The sequence below is a fragment of the Phocoena sinus genome, chromosome 7 (assembly GCF_008692025.1).
Source record: "Phocoena sinus isolate mPhoSin1 chromosome 7, mPhoSin1.pri, whole genome shotgun sequence".
In the NCBI taxonomy this organism is placed as follows: domain Eukaryota; kingdom Metazoa; phylum Chordata; class Mammalia; order Artiodactyla; family Phocoenidae; genus Phocoena; species Phocoena sinus.
The window spans coordinates 73,917,689-73,942,685 of record NC_045769.1 but is presented as its reverse complement, the minus strand read 5'-3'; the positions used below and the strand labels follow the sequence as shown (position 1 = coordinate 73,942,685).

General features: G+C 39.0%; 1 protein-coding gene across 14 annotated transcripts in view; it reads left to right on the top strand.

Annotated features, from left to right (window-relative positions):
- PKP4 (plakophilin 4) overlaps nt 1–24,997 on the top strand; it is a 253,207-nt gene that overhangs the window by 79,407 nt on the left and 148,803 nt on the right. For 13 of the 14 annotated variants that reach the window (XM_032637160.1, XM_032637170.1, XM_032637169.1 and 10 more), the window contains one exon: nt 4,613–4,749. In XM_032637160.1, coding sequence (XP_032493051.1) covers nt 4,618–4,749 — 132 coding nt within the window. In that variant the 5' untranslated portion in view covers nt 4,613–4,617. Of the gene's footprint in view, nt 1–4,612; nt 4,750–24,997 lie in introns of those variants that run through there. The other variant, XM_032637173.1, reaches the window with a different exon arrangement.

Sequence of the window (24,997 nt, the reverse complement as noted above, 5' to 3'; positions counted from 1 at the left end):
ATAATGTAATATTAATATATAAATATAATAAAATATAACTATTAGCCAAATTTGCTTCAGAGTATAAAGACAGTAGTAATTTAGGTTAATACAAGTTTGTTACAACACCATTAGTTTTTGGTCTAGCTTTTGGGACCGAAAAGTCTAACTTGATTTGTACTTGGCAGTCCTGAAGAGGTTTATAGACCTTTTGCTTGTCTGCGTGGTCCTTCTCTTCTTCAGGTAACACTTTCTCTTCCTGTTTCCTCCGCTGTGCCTCCTGTGTTCTCGGCTAAGCTTTGAGCTCATTGTCCTTGTTCTTGCTCCTGAAGTCCTTTCCTCATCCTTTCATTCTCTCTTGAATGGATGCACTTGTGTTCGTTCCTGTTAGTGTGCCACCCATAACTGGACATGTCCCAAGGCACCTGAAGAAAAGGTGTACACTCACTTGTCCCCTTCTTCCTATCACTTTAAATGCTGATATCAATACAGCATAGCATCACCTTGGCTTTGCAGCAGCCTTGTTTCACTCATGGTTCACTCATTCTGCTCTTGAGTCTGAAGTGCCTAAATCTTCTCCCCTGTGTGCTGCTGAGCTAAACTAAATGCAAATCCCTACGTTTATCCCTGGTGTTTTTCTCTCATTAGAGGCAGCTCATCACTGCAGTGTAGCAGTGGTTTTTGTATTTGAATTTCATCACCTGGTAAATACAGTATTCCTACTCACTGAAGAATCTGAACATGCCTTGTATATTATTATTTACATTATGGCTAAAGTTTTTGGTTAGGGCTGGGCCAAGATCAGAGCTCTCTGGCATTACATTAGAAACCTCTGTAGGTTGGTATATGTTGTTCAGCTATTTACAGATTGTCAGAGTCAGCAGTTGACCTTGTGCCAGCCCCATTTCTATGCTGATTATACCATAGGGGACTTCTAGCACCATACATGCCTCACCAGAGTCTAGACACACTGCGTTTCCACGGTTACAGTGCCAAAGAGAAGTTAAACCAGCTTAACATGACTTTTCTTTGGCGTGCCCCTTTTTGGTTCTCACAGATCATCTCTTGGACAAAATCCTTGTAAGAATCTCACCCACGATCTATGTCTAGCTCTCTAGTTTGTAACGTGAAGAGAGTCTACTTTCTTCTTTCCAAAAACAGCAATGGCATTTTCCTGCTTCCAGTTTTCTGGCACCTCTTCCATTCTCTGTGATTCTCCAAAGAGCCAGAATGGTTCAGCAACTTATTTGTAAGTTTTCTCAGGTCCCTAAAATGTAATTGCCCAACTCGGGCAAATTGAGATAATTGAGGGAAGCACAAGGCCTAATTTCTCACCCTCTCTTTGCTATGTAAGTACCTATTGCTTTCTTTTTCTTTGCTAATGGAGAGAGGTAATAATATTCTGTGACTTTAGTCTTAGCTTGATTCCTTCAACTCCTCAAACTGTCATGAGAACTACAAGTAAGTGAACAGAATACTTGAATAGGTGTATAGCTTGTCAGTATTATGGCATCCCTCCTCTGTCCCACGTTGGTAATGGTATTTGGGGACTGTTCCAGAGATGAGGTGTAGAGAAGTGTCGCGTCCTCAGTTATGCCTGGGTACCCTGGTCATCCTTCTGTATCCCGTAGGTGTGATTGCCTGCAATGTCTCCTAGTCTTTGAGGAATCTGAGAATAAAAACATCATACCTACCTATGAAAGTCTCCTCTCTTGCTGAATAGTAGTTTCTTGTACAAATGTATAACCTCTTCACCACCTCTTCCTATCAACTTCAGCATTGTTATTCCATCACTTGTATCTTGCTATACTTTGCCTTGATCTGATTTATATTTTGCTGCCTCAGCTAGATGATGAGCCACTAATGGTCAGTGACCTTGCTTTATGCCTGTATTCCCTTATCACCCTGCATATTACATGGGCAAAGTGGTATTCAGAAAATGCTCATCTGTTGTCATAGATCTGGACAGTCATCAAAAAATAAATAGTACGAAATTAAGTATGGTATACTCACAGTGATGTAATGTAATTACAAAAATATAATTTAGTATCTTTCTTTAGACAGTAAGGATCCTCCTGTTTTTAGTAGAGAATAATTACTTCCCCAGTGATGTTTCTGTTTCTCTCTTTTTCAAATTCTCTTTGTTCACTGAAATGTTGCTTCCCTTTTTCGTACACATTGGTTATTTCATGGTATTGTGCTCTTGGTGTTTTAAAGTTTGTTTCTTGGCATTATCTGTCTCACTGTTGCATAGTAACACTTTTGTTCTTTGCAACCACCTGCTTATTTTCAGGTGTGTAGTTTCTCAATGGCATAGAGTGCTTTCATATCTTTATTAGCCTTAAATGCAAAGCTAAGATCTTTGTGGGGCATTTTTTTCTTCGTAGACCTTAAATCTTGTACATAATGAGCACTGGTTGAATACAGTTATTTTATCCAGTTGATGATATTTTAAGTGTACTATTTTATATCTCAACACAACATACATACTAAAAAATGACGGTTGCCATAAAAATCATTCCGTGGTGTTGTATGAAGAATTAGTAAGCCATTTTTGTAAGTGAGGAAAGGGTGGCTCGTGTTCCAGGCACTTAGGTTTTGATCCTGGAGCCACTTACTCCAAGTCTGAAGGTCCTCCTCTCACTTGTCCTTGAGGAGACTCTCCTCCTTGCAGATGAGGCTGCACCCCCAGGCTTGGGCCCCACAGAAACGGGTGATAAAGAATTTACCTGCTAGACAGTAGTTAAGAATCTGCCTGCAATGTAGGGCACACGGGTTTGATCCCTAGTCTGGGAAGATCCCACATGCCGCAGAGCAACTAAGCCCGTGCGCCACAACTGCTGAGCCTGTGCACTAGAGCCCACGAGCCGCAACTACTGAGCCCATGTGCCACAACTACTGAAGCCCATGCGCCTGGAGCCTGTGCTCCGCAACAAGAGAAGCCACCGCAATGAGAAGCCCACGCGCCGCAATGAAGAGTATCGCCCGCTCGCCACAACTAGAGAAAGCTCGTGTGCAGCAACAAAGACCCAACACAGCCAAAAGTAAATAAATAAAAATAAATAAATTTTAAAAGAAAAGAATATACCTGCTAGAGCTGGCACGAGAACTCCTCACTGAGAGTCCCATTGGGGGAAAATGCTCAAACTCATCAGACCCATTGTCTATTTCTAAAATTGTAAGAATAAAGCAACCACTGGTGGCAACCTGGAACCTAACCCCATCTTCACTAATGTGGAAGTCAGGAGAGTAAAGAATGAGATGGAGGCTCAGGTGATATGTCATCTTCCCCTGTCTTATAGATTATGAGTTTGGAAGTAAACAGCAAGCTGATACTGACATTTGGTGGAATGGGGAAAAAATCCCCAGCTCATCCTACAGAAATGAACTTTGTGGAAGTTGATAAGAAATCAAAATACAACAGTAGAGTCATTTTTAGGAGAAAGCTAAAAGAGGAATGTCAGAAACAGCATTTATGGTCTCAAATGTCCATATACAAGTATACAGGGTGATGCATTGAACAAATAAGGTCTCATGAGCATCATAGCACTTGGTCAGATTTGTCTAATGACTGTAATGAGACATGGAAGAGACAGTCAGTCCTTCATTCATGTATTCAATTATTTGGGAAACATTGAGTATCTATTATTATTATATGCCAGGCACTAGGCTAGTCTCATGGTATGGTAGACTCTACTCTTGAGGCAACAGGCAGAGAGACTGACAGGTAAACAAGTTATTAAAATATTTACAACATTTTAGGTTACACCTTTTCTACATCTTTTGCAAATTTATACAAAGTCCATATCAGATCAATAAGTTTCCCGGCAAACATACCACTCTCAGTATGTGTTTATCTTAGGAGAGGCACCTCATCTCCTGCCAAGAACCCATTTCATTTGTCACAAGCTATGGTCCTGAAAAATAAATTCTCTTTCAACACCAGCTCCATAGCCATTGTCATCTTTGCATAATCAGATTCCTCTAAGGAAACCAAGCTAGCTATAATACTCCACCAACGTTATCTTTATTGCTGGTTATTAATGCCTTGCATTTCTTTTAAATACAGCAGAATTTTGCTTATTTTCAAGCCTTTCATAAGTTTTAACCCCTTTTTCTTCTGTTGAATAAGCCTCTTCTATAATCATAAAGCATTTGCACGTTCGTAGGTGTCTTCCTGTGCGTACACTTCTCTGAAAACTGACCTGTATAGCAATCTAGAGTGTTGTTATTTTGTTCGTGATAAGAAAATCATATTTACTTAATGGTTAACTGTTTAGAAAATTCAGCGATTTTATAGCGTCTAACAGCCTTAGTGTCCTCAATATACTTTTGAGTCCTCTTCCCTAACCCTTTTCACATCATTTTTTACTATGATGTTGTTTAAGTATTTTCTCAGTGTTTATTATTATCATTCTTATTCTGTTGTTATTTTTTAGTATTTGGTAGTACTAGCTATACTTTGGCCCTAGATGTTGCCTTTTTTTAGAAATCAGGTAGCCGTATGGTGTTGTGATCATGGTGTGTAGAATCTGTAGTAGTTCCTAGGAACCATCTGCAAACGCTCAGCCCCTGCCTGTTCCTGCCCAGGAGCGGAGGAGAAAGTGTTAACCCTTTGCCTGCTTGATTGCAGGAGGAATGCCAGCTCCTGAGCAGGCCTCATTGGTGGAGGAGGGGCAACCACAGACCCGCCAGGAAGCTGCCCCCACTGGCCCAGGCATGGAACCCGAGACCACAGCCACCACTATTCTAGCTTCCGTGAAGGAGCAGGTACATCCTCTGATTTTAGACTTTGCAATTAATTATTTCTTCAATGCCTTTAAAAATTAATCTTTGGATGTGTTTTCAATTTGTCTAACGTCCTTGACGCCTTCACGTTTTCTAATTATAAGGTGTTTACATCCCTGAATACATTGGGATGACTGGCAGGTAGAGCCGCTCCAGGTGCCAGTCAGAATCGGAACATGCAGGATACTTGTGCGTCTGCAAGTAAGGACAATATCGGTGGTCATCGGTGTCTCTTGTCTCGCTCACCTTGCAGAGTGTGTGCATGCACGCCAAGCTTCATAAAGCGTGTTTCACATCACTGACTTTTCTGTCAGGACTCTGGCAACTTGAGGCCTGTGATATCCTTAGATCTGTTGAACGTTTTAACATACGTATTACATAGGGTTGTCTCGGTGATTTTTGGATAAAAGGCTCTATTTGTTGTGTTTGTCTGAATCAGAGTATACTCATTTTGTGAGCTAATGTTCTAAAACTTGTCACACTGTGCCAGTTTGCTTAAATGTCCTGTTTATGTTGATTTTTTTAAAGGCACTTAATACTATTTATCCTTCAAACCCAAGTAGCCTTCTAAATTAGATTTTTATCTGGCGGGCTTAGAGAAATTGGGATTACTGGTTTTCATTGTTTAAGATTTAAAAGCTTAATAAGGTGAGTGTAGATGTAAAGCTCCAGGGAGACTTTTCTGCCCCCTCCCTCAGAAAACAAACAAGCAGACAAAAAGTATATGCCCTCCGTGAGGGTTATTTTGTTGGTGATAATCTAATAGTAAAATCCTCTTTTTAAATCTTATGATTAAGTGACTGGTCTTTTTTTCTCAAGAGATACAAGCTAGATGTTGAATATAGGCTGGAATTATTTTTTGAAAAATCAGTATCAGCAGCTCAAATGAGTAATGATGACAAAGAATGAAGGCATGTTGAAAACTTCATTATTTTACTGTTTGCTGTAACTTAAAGCTGAGTATTGTATGAAAGATTGCTCTAGAACTAGGAGATGTGTCTGCCATTAGAGCTGTACTTTCAAGAAAAAAATGATTTCACAACTTACCCTAGTAGCAAGCTGTCAAAATATTTTTTCATTCCTCACAGAAATTTGAAGTTTTTAAACATTTCACAAGCTAGGAATTTGAGAAGACACAAGAAAATTAGAGTCAGTACTGTTTCTGTTTTCCACTAAACTATAGATTATCTAAGCTTCTGTCACCTTTAGGGAGGAGAAAAGGACTCTTTCTTCATAGTTGTTGAGATTTGACCCAAGGAGCTATAAAATGAAAAGGCTCTGATTTATTTGCGGCTCTTAGCTTATACTGCGTTTTGGTGAAACACGATGGTAAATTTATCAAAATGCCCAGAACTAACTTCAAACCAGAAACTGTTCAGCAGGCATAGCAACAGGAACTTTTGTGTTTGTACCTTGGAACCAGATAACCCTGCATGTTGAAGAAAATTGGAAACCTATCATGATTTTTGCCCTGTAATTCCTTGACGGCCTCAGATGACTTCAAAATTTTATCTTTTGGCAAAGAATAGTATTCTGAATGGATGTTTTGTGGGAGAAAGCAAAAGGGGTTCTGGTTTCTCGAGGTAACCAAAAAAAAAATAGAGATATTTGTTAGAATTATCATATGTCTCCCACTTCATTTAGTTAGTGGGAAGAGATACTCCTCTATTCTTCTTCTAAGAATTTGAGTCCATTAATATACATTTACAGTTTTCATTCTTAATTTCTTTTAAGATTGTCAGTGTTCATTACTCAGTGCTTTAATCATTCAACCCAAGACACCATATCTATCTCTTGTTCCAAGATGTTTGCCTGATTTTAAATAGCTAACTCTAGTTCCCATAGGATTTTTGTGGTACCAGGCAAGATACTCTAATTTCTCCATAGTAAAAATTTCTTAGACTTTCCTGAAATATGTCACTCGTTTTTGTCTGTCAGATGAGACAGAGCACAGAAAAGTTAGCTAGGAAAAAGAAAGTTAATTACTATTTACCTTATATATTTGATTTTAAAATACTAGTCAGAATATCAGTTCTTAGTTGCATTAGACTCAAATGATAGTTAATTTTAGATTATGTCCTTGGTCATGTTTTGTATCAAAAGAGCAGTATTCTTGGGTGGGATGTATAATTATAGGAGAAAGAAAAAAGGGTGCCTCATTTTCATAGCCATGAGGTGATAGGATCAGCTCCGCTGATCTCAAGGAACAGACCTTGTTTGGTGGCAGCCATCTCTCAGGAAGGGTGTTTCGTTCGGGTACAGAGACCCCTTTAGTGCAAGGGGGGATGTGGCTGGGTTCCCATCATGGCTCTACTACTTATTGTGTGATCTTGGGAAAATTATTAACCTCTCTGTGCCTCAGTTTCTCATCTATAAAATGAGGATAATAATAGTTATTGAAAACATTAAATTAACCTGTGCAAAATTTTTATACTGCCTGACACTTAGTAAATGCTCATAGTAAAGGCTAATATTACTATTATCATCATCTCTGCATAAGAAGAAAATGCCCTCCTTAAGAGAAGCTGGTGGTTTTACTTTTAAATATGTATCTATAGGGATTGAGTGACACTTCTTTCAGGACACTGATATGAAGACAAAAACTTTCTGAATATTGAGCCATGTTTATGTTGTGACAGTATTTACTTCTGCATGACATTAAACTTTCCAAACTTCACCATACTGGTCTCACCAGTTAAAACAGCTTTATGTATTTATTATAAGAAATGGAGCATGTGAAAATAAATTTTATTAACATGCTGATGTAGTACAACCCCAAACATAACGTCAAGGCACTTGGTTAAAGAAGTGGAAAGTAATGTATTTCAACATGCAACTGAATTTTGAGAGGAAGAGTCTGTGTTCCTCTTGTAAATTATATCCAAGCCACTAAAATACCTCACATGAATTCCCTCTGGGTAACTCATTGCAAGTAGTAGGGAAGGGAAGTGACCTGTAGCAGTCTTGTTAACAAATCATTAGTCTGTTAATATCTGAAATTGGATTTAGGATGTCATAGGAACAATGAAATCTTCCTCTACTGGGCCACACTTTCCCTAGGATCGTCCTGCGCCGGAAGCTGTTCCTTATTTCTTGACAAAATGCTGAGATTCATATTCTCTCTATTTTACGAAGTGATGACCTTTCACATTGATGTCGGTCACATAGATGCATTATATGTGCAGTTATAGAAAAAGTCCTTGCTCTTTTGCAGATAGAAAGAAGGAACCTACTTCTGTTCAAGTGCTACCTCTTTCATGAAGCCCATCCTGAAGTCAACTCTCTCCTGATCTTCTTTAGCACTTTATACCACTGCTGTTACTCTTATCATATGCTCCTTTGGATGATACAATAAAAACCTACCTAAGGATAGAGCTGTGTTTTATATGTTGCTTCACACACATGTTACAGGCCACTCCTCGCCTGGGCCCTTGAATATACTAGAGCTGCAATAAATGATTGTTCAAGGAAGGAGTAGATAAATAATGCTGACTATCAGGTCACTTTGTCACCAACTGGCTGTTTTGTGAGGATAATGGAATCTGTTGCCACATTCATAGAAACATTACTAAGCAAGAGAATCTCACAGACAGCACTTAGAAAACTAGTTACCCAGCTGTACATTCTTGTCTTTAAGACAATTTGAATTGCACTGTATCCTATTGATTTAGAAATTAAATCTGATCTCTGCATGGAGCAGACAAAAATTTTATTTCATATGGATGGTCAAATAATGGCATAGGTGTTTTGTAAATATGAAATAAATTTATATTCCATCTTCTATCTGTCCAACTTAGTTGAAAATTAAGTGTAGGGAAGGAAAGGATGTGGTTTATCTCGGTGATGTCACAAAATATCCACCGGCATCATGTATACCAGGTAATCACAAAAGAAATGCCTTTCAGGTAAGGATCGTACTTTAAGAGAAATAAAAAGCCCATGGGAATAACAAAATAATGTGATCCTTGGACTCGAATGTAAAGTTACAGGAAGTATGTTGAACTTAAGCTACCAGTTGGTTGTTGGCTGTAATCAGGATCATCATTTGGCAGCTTCTACTGTTCAGCTCAACTCCTAATGAAAATCCAGGAGTCCAAGATGAATACAGATGTTGGAAACACATTTTTTTGTATCCTGATAGTTTTCAGGCTAACTTGAGAATAATCTAGTGCCTAGCTTAACATCTTGTAAAAGAAATATGGCCAAATGTGGTGCCCTCAGAGAGCCTTGCCTCCTCTTGTGAAAACCTTAGACTAAAGTGATTGATTCGTCCTTGAAATGGACAGCACGCCTTTGGATACAGAGGAATTTGGAATTTGATAAGACATTGACTTATCCAGAAATTCGCTGCCACCCCCTGCAACTTAGATGTGTCAGCGTGCTAACTTCACAGGCTCAAGGAAGCAGTGAGCCAAGGGCCCCGAGCAGGCTACTACTATCAATTGGGAAAGTATGTAGCAGTCTTATAATTAATAGAATGTCATCCTGGATTGTAGAAACACTCTAAAAGACCATATGGCCAATCCTGGATAGGGTTAAATACTTTTCATAGCTCTATAAAGGTGCCAAGTTGATTCGCATTCTATAAAATCACACATGTAATATTTATTACACTCTTTCCTCTTCTGTTGTAAAGTTTCTTGAATAATTGAGGCCCCTATTTGAACTTGGCCTTACTCCCTAGGTGCTCTAACTTCCATTGTTCTCCCACAAACCACACCCTCTTATTTTTGGTTTATGATTTAAGAAGTTTGGAATCCAGATTTAAGATTGAGGCCAATCCAGGTAGCATGAAATGGTAAGCAAAGAATAGATTTGGTAAAACTTTGCTAATTTTACTCTTACTCTGGTGAAGTCCTAAATTAGATACTGTGTGTAGTTCTTTTGTTACCTTTGATGAGTGAAAATTGCAATGTTCTTCACTTGTGAGGCTTTCAAAGAGAATACCACCTCTCAAGATAGTATCTGACTTTGTGAAAATTACAATTCTACCTTCAGTGTGTCCCTATTAGTTTAAGTGATATTTAAATATTACAGAGTGAAATGAGTCATTAGAGATCCTTAATTTTTGAAGATAAAAAAGGAAATTTGGAGCCCAACTGTGTCCTACTGATATTACTTCATTTTTACGTGGATATGTTAGCTTCAGTAATTACACACCCTTTCCTGTATGGCAGAATGCCCAGAACTGAACAGATTCCAGTACAATTATTTACTTTATTTCTCTGAAACCGAAACAGCTCAACTGTTGTACACCTGCCTTTGCAACTTCCTTTTATTTGGCCCCTAAGTTTATTTACAATGAAATAGTTCTCCCTGACACACCTCAACCACATGCAGAAGACAGAATTTTTACTTCAGCTGTAAACAAGCACAGTTTGTAGCTTAGCTAAAAGCACTGTACTGTAAGTACAATTCCTGAAGCTTCACGTTTTTCCTTTTAGTAACTTAGTAATTTTTCCTCTTGGTAACTGAATTATCCTGGCAATTGTAATTATCGTGTAATGCATAGGGAAGTCTTCTGTGCCTGAACTGCGTCATCAAACACAAGGTAAGATTGGATCTTTTCTTAGTGACTTCTGTGGGATCATCAAATTTCACAGCTTTACCTCTTTAATATTATGGAAATCAGGTTCAAAATGAGGTCAAGTGGTAGAGGTCTTGTGACAGTCTTTGACCTGGATTCAAGAATTCTTAACACTGATGCTTGGTTCTCGAGAGATCAGTCCTTTTAAGTTGCATGTGACATGGTCAGAATTTAACGTTTCTCTTCCATGTGTTAATGATGTGTAGCGTATCCCGCACTTCAAGTATCTCTGTGGTTAAACAATACAAAAGAGTATAGCCAACAGATTTATTCAGTATTTGAGTGTACAAAAAAAAAAAAAATAGTCCTTAGATTGCCAAGTTAGCTAACAACAAGCATGTACACTTTTACATCTGCTCATGTTTTCCAGCAGTCTGATGAATGATCAACTGGACTTGTGAGCACAGTTCCCAGGCTTACATGTCCCAGGCATACATTTTGAATAACTGAGTTTTTGTTCTGTTTGATTCCACTGGAGACATCTTTTTAGGTGTATTGACACCGTAGGTGGTTTGTTTTATTTTACTTTGTTTTTCTTGAAGAGCTCTTAAATTCCAGGAATTTGAACAGATTCTGTCTGGCTCTTCACATATAGCTGAATTACACTTGCAGACATGATATGCATAGTAGGTGCCCCCAAAGTATTTATTGGGTATATGAACTAAGAATGTAAAAATGCTTACTATCCCACTATAGTTGTTTTACACTTGCTTTTAACTAGATAAAAAAATATTGATTGAAAGCCTACTGTGAGCAAAGACTGCCCAGGAAAGAGTCGGGAGGGATGGTAAGGAGACCTATGAAGATGGTCTGTTTCATACAGTTTCTACCCTCAGAAGAATGCAGTCACAAACCTTATTGTATATTTTTATGTGTGGTAATTGGCATATAATGAATATTCATTAATTGGAACCACAAAATCCAAGAATATATGTACTTTTGCCCCCTATTTTAGTTAAGCAGCCTATAGATACGTATTGTATTATGTCGGTTTTATGTAAATTTGTTAATTTAGGCATGATTAACTTTAATTTTTACCATTGAATTAGCTTTACCTTTGGTTAACATTTGAAAGCAATAGAATATTTTTCCTTTATTAACACTTAAAGTCAACCCCGACTTTGCATGTTTAAAACAATAATTTCCTTTTCAGTTGAATAACTCAGTTCACAATTCCTGTTCAGAGTTAAATTATGAATATATGGAATAATCTTTCCCCTGTACGTGCAAACTATATGCTACTGAACGTGAAATGAGTGACTGCTGATTGATGAGATTAAATGGGTGACAGGATTATTCAGCGTTGAATTCTCTACGCTGAATGATTGTTTTTCTTTTTAGAGTCACTTCTGGAGAGAAAAATACTTCAGAAACATACTTTTTCCCTCAGGAATAACCCTAAAGTTACTCCATAGCGATAGCGAAACAGGCTGTCTTCATGTTTGTGTTCTCAATTTCTAAATTGCCGTTTTTGTTACTTTTGCAGAAAGGGATCCATACGGTCTTACTGCATCTGTTTTTATTTTATGCGTGTATTCTTTCCAGAGTGATTGGATCTACTTGTACCTCAGCAAAGTAATTTAGGTTTTGATTATTTCATTTTAGGCGTTCCTAAGAAAAATTATTTAAAATGTAAAGTTCTTTTCAAGTAATGCAAAGATAAATCTTTGTCTTAGCTTATAGAATCTTGAGTTTTTATGCGCTGAAACCTTAATAATATAGGGATTGAAAATAATAGAAACACTCTGCAAGCAAATTGAAAGAACACATTATTGAAACATGAAGATAAATGCATGTTATAAAGTTAAATTCGATGTAAATCATATTTCAGATATGAAAATGGCTATCATAAATTGAAAGATAGTTTTCGTAGAATTGAAATCTCTTGCCTCTTGAAAGAAAATTTAATTTTCCTTTAAAAATTGGAGACCTAGTCATTTCAAACTTGTATTTTAATTTGTAGACCTTTACATATGAAAATTCCTATAAAACAGCACGACATCAGAAAAGTATTCATCATGTGGTATTATCTACTGTAATAGGCATATGTCTGATTCATAAGTTTTCCTAAAATCATTCCTAAAGTTTAAATCAAGATAAAAGTCCTCAGCCACTGCATATGGCCTTCTAATAAGCTATTCTGGGGGAATCAATTCTTACTATTTCCTCTATATTTAGCATCTCTGCATCTGTTATTCCTTTACAAATTGCATCAAAAGTTGAGATAAACCATCATTTCTCCCCTTTGCGAAATATTTTCATGAATTGTTTTATTAATAAAAGAGTAAACCTGTCTTGCCCAAGTCTAGAATAAATTGGCACCTCCTTTTTTCACTCATGGCCTTAGCTACCTCATATGTTTCTTGCTTAAAAGCGACAGTTGTTGGAAGGGGGCAAGCTTACTGGAGCTTTTCTCTTGCACCCATTTTCTCATTTGTTTCTTAATAAGGTGAATATTGTTTTTTCTGTAATGTAAACAGTGAACGGCAGGATCTTGATTTTTCTTTTAGTTAGCAAGGTATAATGAGAAAGTGAATTCTTACTAAATTATTCTGTGGAAAAATAGCGTAGTAATTGCTGCTGTTGGCATTATTCTCAGCTGATTGATTAGAAGATTTGATGGTCTGTAGGTAAGAATATGAAACTTATATTTGTATAGCTGTGGATACTGAACAGAATGCTCTCTCACTTAGTTTATTTGATCTGCACTATAGAATAGGGAAAACATTTTATTGATGCAAAATATTTTATGCATGTAAAACTTTTATTTGGTTGAATTTCTTTTTTAAATTTCGTAACCCTTGATAAAACTTCTTTTGAGTTCCCATTAAAAACCCTGAAGACACTCACCCTATTGTCAGAGTTGGAGAGGAGTTCTACTATAAGGACAATCGAACAGGATTGAGAAGAATGGTCAGTGGATTATCTATGCTAGGTCTTCCATTCTAAGGACAAAGACCCTACATTGCTTTTATTGGGCTTGCCAGCTTTTCGATACAACCAGATTGCTGTCTTTTCTCTCTCTACCACCACCACCACCACCACTACTACTACCAGAAGCAAATGAAAAATTTTAGAAAAGATTTTAATTAAAACCTTGAATTATGCATAGTTATTATTATTACCCCCATTTACAAATGGGAAAATGGAAACTCAGGAAAAGTTGGGTAAGTTGCCCACACTTACACAATTAATAAATAGGGCATCTGGTATTCATATCCAGGCAGTTACAGTCTAGAGATGCATACTAAACAGTTAAAATCTACAGTGGAGTCAAGAGAGAAAACTGGATACAGAAGAAAATCGAATCACTGATGTTGATAAGATTATTTGAGAAGTTATCTTGGAATATGGAGGAAAAGAACAAAAAGGATATGATAGATGTCACTAGACATGGAGGCCATAGAGAATAAATCTGCCATAAGCATTGTGGATGTTCCTGAGAAATATTTTAGAATAACTGGAGCAGAAGCAATACTTAAATATAATTTTAAAACGGATTTTCTAAGCAGAAAATAAAGTCCTGAGTATATAGATTTGAAGGGGTCAGCATATTAACAGGCATCACCTGTGGAAAAGAGACCTGTCTAGGAATAACTTTGACAAAATTTTGTATTTACAAAGATAATGGGGAAAAAGACTCTACAAGAATCCAGATTAAACAAATAGTTTATCTGCAAAAGGTAAAATCAGACTGACATATAGCTATAGCTTGGTGTAGAGCATTGTGTTTAGAGTATTGAGGGGAAAAAAATGCTTATAGTCCAAGAGGTTTATACCCAGCTAAATTGCCTTCCATGTGTGAAGAATGAAAAAGATGCTTTCAGACATTCAACTCATGTTGAATGTGTTGAACTCATGAATTGTGTTCTCTCTTGTACCCTGGTACCCTTCAGTAGTTGAAGATGTGTTCCCTTCAGAGAGTAATCAAATTTAAGACTCAAGGATGAGAAATTTATGGTATAAAGTAACTAGTGCATCATCTCTTACTCAATTAAGATTCCAAACCAGGAATCAAGGGTTATTATGTGCTATCAATTAGATTTTGCAGTTCTTCTCCAGTGCTTTCCTGCTTCTCATGATCCCCAATCTATATACTCCTTCAGGTAGTTCAGATGGATATGTTACTCTGGTGACTGTCCCTATTAGCCATTGGTACTATTCTGATTCACTCTTGATAATAGGAGGTAAACTGCTTACATATTTTAGATACTCCACAGCGAGAATGCCCAGTCAATGGTAGGGCATCATTTAGACATTTAGTGGCATTTTTCATTGTCCCAGCACTTAAGATGTTTTGCCACCTGTAAACTTATATTGAATGTTTTGAGTCATGGTTTATTGGCTTATTGGATTTGCACAGACAAAAAGAAAAAGAAAAAAAAAAAAGACATCTTGGGCTTCCCTGGTGACGCAGTGGTTGAGAGTCCGCCTGCCGATGCAGGGAGCATGGGTTCGTTCGTGCCCCAGTCTGGGAAGATCCCACATGCCGCGGAGCGGCTGGGCCCGTGAGCCATGGCCGCTGAGCCTGCGCGTCCAGAGCCTGTGCTCCGCAACGGGAGAGGCCACAACAGTGAGAGGCCCGCATACCGCAAAAAAAAAAACAAAAAAAACTTCAGTTTGAGCTGGGAACAAATTCCTATACATGTTTTTATCTTTGTTGGATCTATGAGTGCTTTAATTGTGTTTAAAACATCCGTGTTGGTAATATCATCTTAGTTATGTTAAGATATATATTCACTTAGAAAAGTCTTGTAAGGAAATTCCCAAAGGTATTCTGGACTATGAAGAATAGAACTGTGTCCTTAGCACAGGACAAGGTAAGCGACAGAGTTCAGTAGGTACCTATCAAATGAGTGAATAAAGTGAATGAAATCTGTGCAGAGTAATTAGAAATGAGAAAGGAAAAACAGAGAAAAGAGGTATTTGACATTAACAGATAGTTGACAAAAGAAGGGATATAAATAACTAATGTACATATGAAATAATATTTTTAGCTCACTAGTAATTGCAGAAATACATATTAAAATAATGAGACTATATCTGCCTTTCATATTGGCAACAGTTAAAGATTAAAACGGTGTGAGCGTAGTGATGTTAGCGATTTCATGCAGTATTGGTGAGAGTAAATTGGCACAACCATTTTGGAAACCACTTTGGTCCAATAATTCCAATTCTAGGTGTCCAGTCTAAGGAAATAGTAAATGTTAACACAAAAATATTAGTCATAGTGATGTTTATAGTATCTAAAAATTGGCAACAACTTGATTGTCCAATACAAGTAGAATGATTGCATAACAGTAGTACACAAATATGATGGGCTTTGCACAGCTTAAAAATCACGCTTCTAGGGCTTCCCTGGTGACGCAGTGGTTGAGAATCTGCCTGCCGATGCAGGGGACACGGATTCGTGCCCCGGTCCGGGAAGATCCCACATGGCACGGAACGTCTAGGCCCGTGATCCATGGCCGCTGAGCCTGCGCGTCCGGAGCCTGTGCTTCGCAGCGGGAGAGGCCACAACAGTGAGAGGCCCGCGTACCACAAAATTAAAAAAAAATCACACTTCTAAAGAATTTTTAATGACAGGAAAACTTAAGAGTACAAAGGAAAAAATAAGACATCTAACCATATATGTACAAATTTGCTACAGAAATACACGCCTATTTGTGTGTGTGTGCACACACATACACACAAACAAATGCGTGTGCACTCATTAATAAAAACAAGAGACACTCCTAAATGTTGAGCAAGTATCTTCAGGCTTTCTCCCTTGTATTTTGCAAATTTCCTTACAAAAATCATGTAATGCTTAATAAAAATTCTAAAGCCATAAAGTAATGTGACTGAGGTTTTTGAAGTTTTCAAAAAGATAATAATAAAAGGTTACCATAGACTAAGGTTGACAGAGAAGGAAAGGAAAGAAGTGTATATAAGTTACAAGATGTGGAACATTTGTCAGATAACTCATGGTTGAAATGGAAAATTTAGCATGGCTGTGATGGCAGTCTTCGGATAGGGTATCACGGCACAGTGGTTAAGAGCAGGGGCTCCCATGACTACCCCTGGCTGTGCCGTGTGACTTCAGGTTACTTCAGATAGAGGCTTTCTATGTCTTCATTTGTAAAGTGAGGATAATGGTTCCAATCTTACTGAAATAGTGAGTACTCAGTAAAGGTTCGCTGCAGTTGTTATCTCTGAGATGATATGTAGAAAGCTTGTGGAAGCGTTACGTTCTAGCCCGGGGCCACTTAGGAAGGACCTGCATCCAAACTGAAGAATACTCAAAGGCAAGGGCCAAGGCTGAGACCTGGCCCACTGAAGGGGTTCCATCCAGAGGACCAGGCAGAGGTTATATGCCTTAGGGCCCTTATGGCGTAATGCCGATGAAGCTGGTGGGAGGAGCCAACATCTGTCTGGACCCATGGAGATATGGTTGGTGTCATCTTACAGTAATTCTGCAAATCCACCTCTTTTGCAGATATCTTTATGTAGTATATTCAGAAGTCTAGTTAAGAGATTCCTGAGATATATCTTTACCAGCTGCCTTGGAGGGCTTTTCTACAAAGTATCATTAAGTAAGAAAAGGAAGGTGCAGAGAAGTGTACCAAACCCCCATTTTTTTGGATTGCCCCACTGCAGGATATAAGCTGCAAGGATGCTTTCCACTATATTCCAGAGCTTAGAGTAGTGTCTGGTACTAATCAGCTCTCAGTACCAGTTGAAAATATATTTGTTGAAAATGTTTGTGTATCCATGGGAAATAAGTAGGGAACAAAACACAAACATACTAGTGCACATCAAACTCACATTCATTACCTAGGGATGGTTCGGGAGGAAGTAAGAAGCCCCTTCCCCCCAAAAACAGAGTAGGAGGGGGATATAGATCCAAAGTAAAAAAAATATAAAGTTTCCTCATGACATGTATATGAAAGTTTATAGCTGACCATTTTTTCCCTTCCATTAGAAAAATCAATTCTGCCCAAAAGTGATAGTCATAAGAGATTTGTTCAAAAATGGATGTTTGTGTCTGAAGTGAAACGGTGGTCCTTGCATCTTAACCAGGACCACACCACACTTGAGCTTCCTTTGCTTGTGCAGACATCCACCTCTCCAACCCCACAGCCTAGTAACAGCAGACTGACTACTTCTCAAAATGATGTCACTCTTTTTGGGGGTGGGAGGCGAAGCATCTGTACTGATATGATTATATTTTCCAGCTTTTAAGTGCTTCCAGCAATATTTCATATTTCATTGAAAATGTAGCTTTAGTGAGTCATGTCTAAGCCTGAAGAAACACTGGTGCTTTTACAAAGAAGTTGAGTTTGCCACTGCTGTGATGGCGCATACCTCTAATCTATTCTTGCCTTCCATAACCTGGATGCAATCCAAACCCAGTTGTATCCACTCTGACTGATTTATTTGAACTGGCAGAGCTTACATCGGTAGACTCTAAGTGTTCCCTTATGATATATTCCTACACAGAAGAAAGTAAATGTTGTAATTAGGACTGTCTTATTTTATGACTAGAACTATGCAAAAAATATGGGGCCATTTCCAATACAATACTTGTATCTGGAAAATAACCTCCCAGCTTCAAAATCCTTTATCCCAGGCGGACTAGAAGTGCACAACAAAATAGAGTAGATTGACCACAAAGTATTGCAAAGTACAAGATCCCATTTGTATTCTGTGACTGTTTTAGCTAGCATTTTGACTACCCGAAATAGGTTTTTAAACATCTTGAGAAAACCATGTTCCCAAGTACAGGTTTTGATTCCCGTAGCAGATTAGTACTGGCAAGTTGGAAGGTCAAGCACCTTTACAGCTCAGAAAAATGTCAAATGGCCACCTGAGAGCCAGGCGGGGAAGGATGAGGACGCCAACCAGGAGAACTGAGTCAAAGAAGCCCAGCTCTCTCCCTTTCCCTTCAGCTGGATGCTCCGGAGGGCGCTGCTGGGCAGGCCAGTCATGATCAGCCCTTCAGCCAGGGCATCCTCACAGCCAGCCAACCAGCCAGCCCCTGGGACCCTCTAGAAGAGGCACACAGAGCCCTGGGAGGGGCGCTGCAGTTTGTCCTGAGGACATCACTGTACCATAGTGAATATTTTTAAATGTTAGGCTTGTTACTATTTAGGGTAATAATCTGATAAGCCTAACTCATCAGTGAACTCTTACAGAGTTTCACTGTACTCTTGTAAAGAATTCAGTAGTTTCCTGGTAGAATGGGAAGCATGTAGACATTGATGTCAGACCGACCTGGGTTCAAATCCAGAGTCCCACAAAGAGCTTTATGCTATTGGGCAAGCCCCTTAACCTCTCGTAGCCTGTTTCCTCTGTAAAATTACAACAATGCCCAGTTTGTAGGGTATAGGTCATATATTTTAAAATGCTAATAAAGTGCTTGGTACTTAATAGGTGGTCAAGCCCCTCTTTAGAAGCAGAGCTGTCTCAGGTGTTTCATAAATATTGAAGTTTTCTGTCTTTGGGGTTTTAGTGATAAAACTGGCATTCAGATCTAATTGCCCCTGAAATGGCCATAGCAAAATGAAGCCACCCACCAGTGTTGAGTGTTGTTAACTCTATTGCTCTTTGTTTCCTGCAGTGCATTAAGTTTGTTTTTCATCTTCATCTACCAGAAATCTTTAATTCCCAATCTCTCAGTTTTGTTCGGTGAGTTGAGGAGATCCCACACCCACCTCCTTTTTCTTGTTAAAGCCTGCCTTAGGACTCTGCCTTAACCTGAAATGCATTTGAACATTCTGCAGTCCAAAATAATGTAGTACGATTATTCTGAAAGAGCTCTCTGCTGGATCCGAGAAGCCATTAATTGTTTTGAGAATATGAGCCATGACTGCTTGAAGCGGCAGATTCTGACTCAGTGTGCGGGATGACGCGCTGAAGCAGTCTGGTGTGCTTCAGGTCCTGCAGCCATCGCGGGGGGGTGGGCAGTGCTCTGTTTTGAACCCCAACCCCTTAAAGGAGATTGTCAAACCATCATATTGCAAAGAATCCACTCGTTTCCTTCAATAAGTTCATGAAAAGGAATTATTTCTTGAACAATTTTAATATTTTCAATTTTAACTATTAGGCCCCAAGTCGTCTGTAATATATATTGTATTTAGTAAGCCCTTATTTATCTGTAAGACATGTCTAGAATTCCTATCAAACAGATGTCAGAGATGAGACTCTAATAGGAAATAGCAATTCCTGACTTGCTTCTCCTACTTGGTGCTAAGAAACAGTGCTCTGATGCCGTGGCAGTTAGTGAGTGTCTGTACCAGGCACAAATTATTGACAGTTCTTAGTTACTGTTCACGTTTATTGAGTACCAGTGTGCATGACACTGACTCACATACTTTGTATGTGTCACCTCATGTAATCCTCACAGCAGTTCTAAAAGTCTGTCACTATTAGTATCCCCATTTTACGGATGAAGCAGCTGAGGCTTAGAGAGTTTGTGAAACTTAAGTCTACCAGAGTGTAGACAGCGTCATCCATAGCAGAAGCCCTTGTTCCCAGAATGGGGCCTGCTGCATAATAGACACTCAACTGATAAATGTTGGATGACTGAACTTCCTCAAGTTCACACATCTGGTCAGAATACAGGGATTGACAAAGGATTTAATTCCAGGGGACTCTCAGACGCCAAAGCGTCTAGCTTAAACTTGTGTCATTTTCCTGCCCTTCCCCTCCTTCAATCAGCCCTGTATTAGACAGTTTCAGAGAAGTAGAGGACATGATTCCCGCCCTCTAGATGCATATAATCCAATGAAGATGCTTCCAACCCAGTAAAGATGTTCAGAATGTGCTTGCTAAGCTTCAAAATAGGAGCTGAGGCAACTAGGCACTAAAACACTCAGCTCTGCCATAAATGTGTGTTAATTGGGCTTCAGGTTTAGCTGCTGTAAACAATGAGACATCAAAATACCATGGCTTAAACAAGATAGGAATATATTTCTCTCTCATGAAACATTCCAGAGTGTAGTGGTCCAGAGCTGCCAAGGCAGTGTTGCTGCATGGTTGCTGTCTCTTGGTGTCAGGCAGCTCCCAGGTCTCATTAGGTCCTGCCAGGAGGTAGGGAGGGATAAAGAGCCAGGGGAACAGATGCATTCCTTTTTGGAGAGCGTGGTCTAAAGAGGCTTGTTCCTCTTAGGCATTGAACTGCTGCGTGAACTGGGTCATTTGGCCACAGTGAGCTGCCCCAAAAACTGGAAATGCAGGCTCCAGCTGAACAGCCATGGGTTCGGATAAAATGATTTATCAACAAACAGCAGTTTCTGCCACAGTGTACTTGGGAAGCGTGTGGGAGCCCTGGCACCTGGGCCTCGTTACTCCTCTGCCATCTTTTCTACCTGCCTTACTCTACCCTCCTTTTGATTAGCGCTAGGCTGGGCTGAGCCTTACTGGATGTTCATGGTGGTCCAGAAAGGAACAAAATCAGAATCACTACACTGATTTTTATATTCTCTGTTTAACATTTGTAAATAAGAAATGCTGTGGAGGACAGACCAAAATTTTATTTCCTTGGGTTCCTTTTTTTAGAATTTATTTTATTGGCATATAGTTGATTTACAGTGTTAATTTCTGCCGTGCAGCAAAGTAATTCATGTATATATATATATATATATATATATATATATATATATACACACACACACACACATACATACGTACATTCTTTTTCATATTCTTTTCCATTATGGTTTATCAGAGGATATTGAATATAGTTCCCTGTGCTATGTATACTAGTTTATATCTGCTAATCTCAAACTCCCAATCCATCCCTCCCCCACCTCCCCTCCCCCCTTGGCAACCACAAGTCTGTTCTCCTATGTCTGTGAATCTGTTTCTGTTTTGTAAATAAGTTCATTTATATCATGTTTTTGAATTCCACCCATAAGTCATATCATATGGTATTTGTCTTTCTCTTTCTGACTTACTTTGCTTAATGGGATAATCTCTAGTTCCATCCATGTTGCTGCAGATGGCATTATTTCATTCTTTTTCATGGCTGAGTAGTATTCCATTGTATATATGTACCACATCTCCTTTATCCATTCATCTGTCAGTAGGCATTTAGGTTGTTTCCATGTCTTGGCTATTGTGAATAGTGCTGCTGTGAATATAGGGGTGCATGTGTCTTTTTGAAATATAGTTTTGTTCAGATATATGCCCAGAAGTGGGATTGCTGGATCATGTGGGAACTCTAGTTTTGTGAGGAACCTCCATACTGTTCTCCATAGTGGCTGCACCAGTTTACATTCCCACACAGTCTATGAGGGACTCATAGACTCCACACCTTCTCCAGCATTTGTTATTTGTAGATTTATTTTAATGTTGGCCATTCTGACCTGTGTGAGGTGATACCTCGTAGTTTTGATTTGCATTTCTCTAATAATTAGCAATGATGAGCATCTTTCCATGTGCCTGTTGGCCATCTCTATGTCTTTGGAGAAATGTCTATTTAGGTCTTCTGCCCATTTTTCGACTGAGTTGTTTTGCTGTTGAGTTTGATTTCCTTGCATTCTCAGTAAGTTTCTATTTAAGTTTGTTTTCCCTTTAAGCCTAAATATGCCAATTTTTGAAACCCTGTTAATATTGCTTAAATTTTTTAAAAATCCTCATTGAACTTTTCATGCTATTGCCATCTTGTAAAAGAGTAATAGAAATTGCTAAATATGCCTAGTATGAGTAATTAATGTTGCTATGAGATCCTAAATGTTGCATTTCTATTTCTTTACTTCTCTGTTTCTGCATTTGGAAAAATTATACTACCCCAGGGTCTTAAATTTAAATGTATTTTTATAATGTCATCAGGTTTCTCTCCAGAGTTACAGTTGTCAGCATTTTCCCCCTATTACCTGAAAACTTCTTCCCCTGCAGTTTATAATTGGAAATGAGTAAATTTCAAAGTGTAATCTCAACTAAAACATTCCTTTTTTTAGGAAAACAGAAGAGGTTTTCTAATTCAAACATTTTGACCCATAAGAGTAAGAAAGTTACCTATCCTTTTTCGACTTTTCATTCTTAGTACCTAGAACAATGCCCAGCATGTAAGTACAGTACTCAAATACTTGTTGACTAAATCATATTTAACTTTTTAAGTTAAAAAAGTTTCCCATTTTTAACCTGTATGCTTAGATTAAAAAATTGCAAAATTGGGCTTCCCTGGTGGCACAGTTGGTTGAGAGTCCACCTGCCTTTGCAGGAGACACGGGTTCATGCCCCGGTCCGGGAAGATCCCACATGCCACGGAGCGGCTGGGCCAGTGAGCCATGGCCACTGAGCCTGCGCGTCCGGAGCCTGTGCTCCGCAACAGGAGAGGCCACAACAGTGAGAGGCCCACGTACCGCAAAAAAAAAAAAAAAAAAAAAAAAATTGCAAAACTACATACTTAAAGTGTTTTGACTATAGCAACTACCCCCCAAATACCCAATGTATTCACATACAGCACATGCACGCACACACACACACACACACGTATGCACACCTGTGTGCATGTATACACATGCATTTGTTTGGAGGTCAGGCCACTGGCAACTTCAGCCCTTTGAAACATACTAAAAATTACCATGAAAATGGCTTTAGGCCCTCACCTTCAACCTTATTCCCTCTAGTTTACAACATATAATTTGGTCGTCACTGTATTTTTGTAGAATATGTTTTGGATGTACATATTTAGCCGAGGAGTTGCAGGGCAGGAAGGTGAGGAGAGGGACCAGAGGGCAGGACAGAGAAAGGATGGAGATCAGAATTCCCAAAGGAACTGTGACAGCACCAGGTGACATTGCTGCATCAGGGAAGGAGACAGGACAACTGATGGGCAGGCTCCAGGGATTAGTGATGCCTCCAAATGGTTGTGGTTATGCATGTTTCGTTAGTCAGATTATTATTGTCAGTTATTTAGAAAAGTATGCGTGTTCCATATATTCTATTTAACAAGTCAGAAGAAAGCATAATACCTTAGGAGTGTTTGAAATCAGAAAATAAATTGGCATTTGAAGAATCAGCTTTGGATATCCAGAAATTTTAATCCCGTGAAACAGCTCTTTACTCAGAGATGATGGAGAAATGAAAAACTATTAAGTAGTATAAAGAATCCATGTAGCCAGGTTTAGAAAGGAATGCGTTAAAAGGTTATCACTAGGGAGAATAGCACTGAGGGACTAGACTAGTTCTACCCATCCTAGTTATCCTTACCAGAGAGGCCAAGTAGAGTTTTGTTGACAGGATAATAATTAGTGTTTATTGAGCACTTGGACCAGGCACCGTGCAGGTGATGGCCGTGTGTGTATTGATTAAATTCCCCATCGCTCTGTGATTTCAGAATTAACACAGATTAGCTCTTTTGAAATGCGAGGAACTGAGGTGTAAGTGGGTTAAGGTTAAGTTGCTGTGTGTGGTTCACACAATTCATAAACAATTAGCAGGAATCTTACCCTCACCCCATTCTGCCGCCAGTGGCAGAGCTTATGCCCTTGCCAGCCTTCAGGAGAGCCATGCTTAGTTGAAGCAAAACTACTTCCTAGTTTGTGGCTCTAAGCCAGCCACATGAGATGGTGTTTCCAAGCCTCAGTCTGTGTGCTGGATAATGGGGGTAAAAGTAATCAGTTGACTCCCTGCCGCATAAAAGCATTGTGAGACTCATGAGACTAAAAGCACTTAGAAATCCTCTACTTCGTAAAAGTTGTTATAAGACATTGTTACAATATTCTTATAATCAGCAAAATAAGAATATAGTTATTTCCATTTAGGAAGTATTATGTATTGATAGCATTGTGCACTAAGAAATAAGGATTAGAGTAATTTAGGCCTCAAATATTTTCAAGTTAAGAAATCTTTATTTTGTTCTTTCTCCCTGCCATAAATATCTTACTCTACACCCCACCTCACTCCCCCGACCCCTCACCCCCCAGCTTAGTGGGAAAAGTCCTGGTTATATTGTGTTCCTTTCAGTGCAATGGTATGTAAACTGCGTAAGGGGACAGTGAGAGTAATGAAGAATTAGTTTTCTTTGGTGACTCCTTTTGCACTGAGTATTGAATGCGGTCTGAATGGAACGTGCCACCAGAAGCCAGAAGGTCCTTCGGTCATCCATCCAACTCTGTCTACACACATTCGTTATCCATATATAATCGGCTGTTGGATAAGTTCACATGCATCGTCTATCTGTCCAGACTTTAGGAGAGCACAAAGCCATGTCAGGAGAGAGCCCTCTTTACCTGCAGGTGCGAACTGGGAGTAGTAACCATGAAGTGACATTTAAGGAAGGTGGAGCTCAATGAGTGAACCTTCACTGTCTCCTCTTCCTCTAACTCCCCACCCGCTGCCTTCTACCAAATCTACCAGATACTCACCTTCTACAGATCTGGTTCCATCCTTTGCACATGCACCATGCCAGAGACCCAACACTTGTAGTCTTGAGTCCTAAGCATGGCAGAGAGCAGGCCTAACTTCCACATTTAGTTGGGAGCTACTGGGCACAAGACAGTTGAGCATTACTTCTGATTAGCTTACTTACCTCAGGAGGAAGCCTCTCTTTGCTTCCCCTTTTGGGGGCGTGGCTTCCTCACCTGGCACCTAGGCCGCCTCTTTCTTCCTCTGTATACTCTCATGTTAACAGCTGTTTCCTTTTCCTGCTTT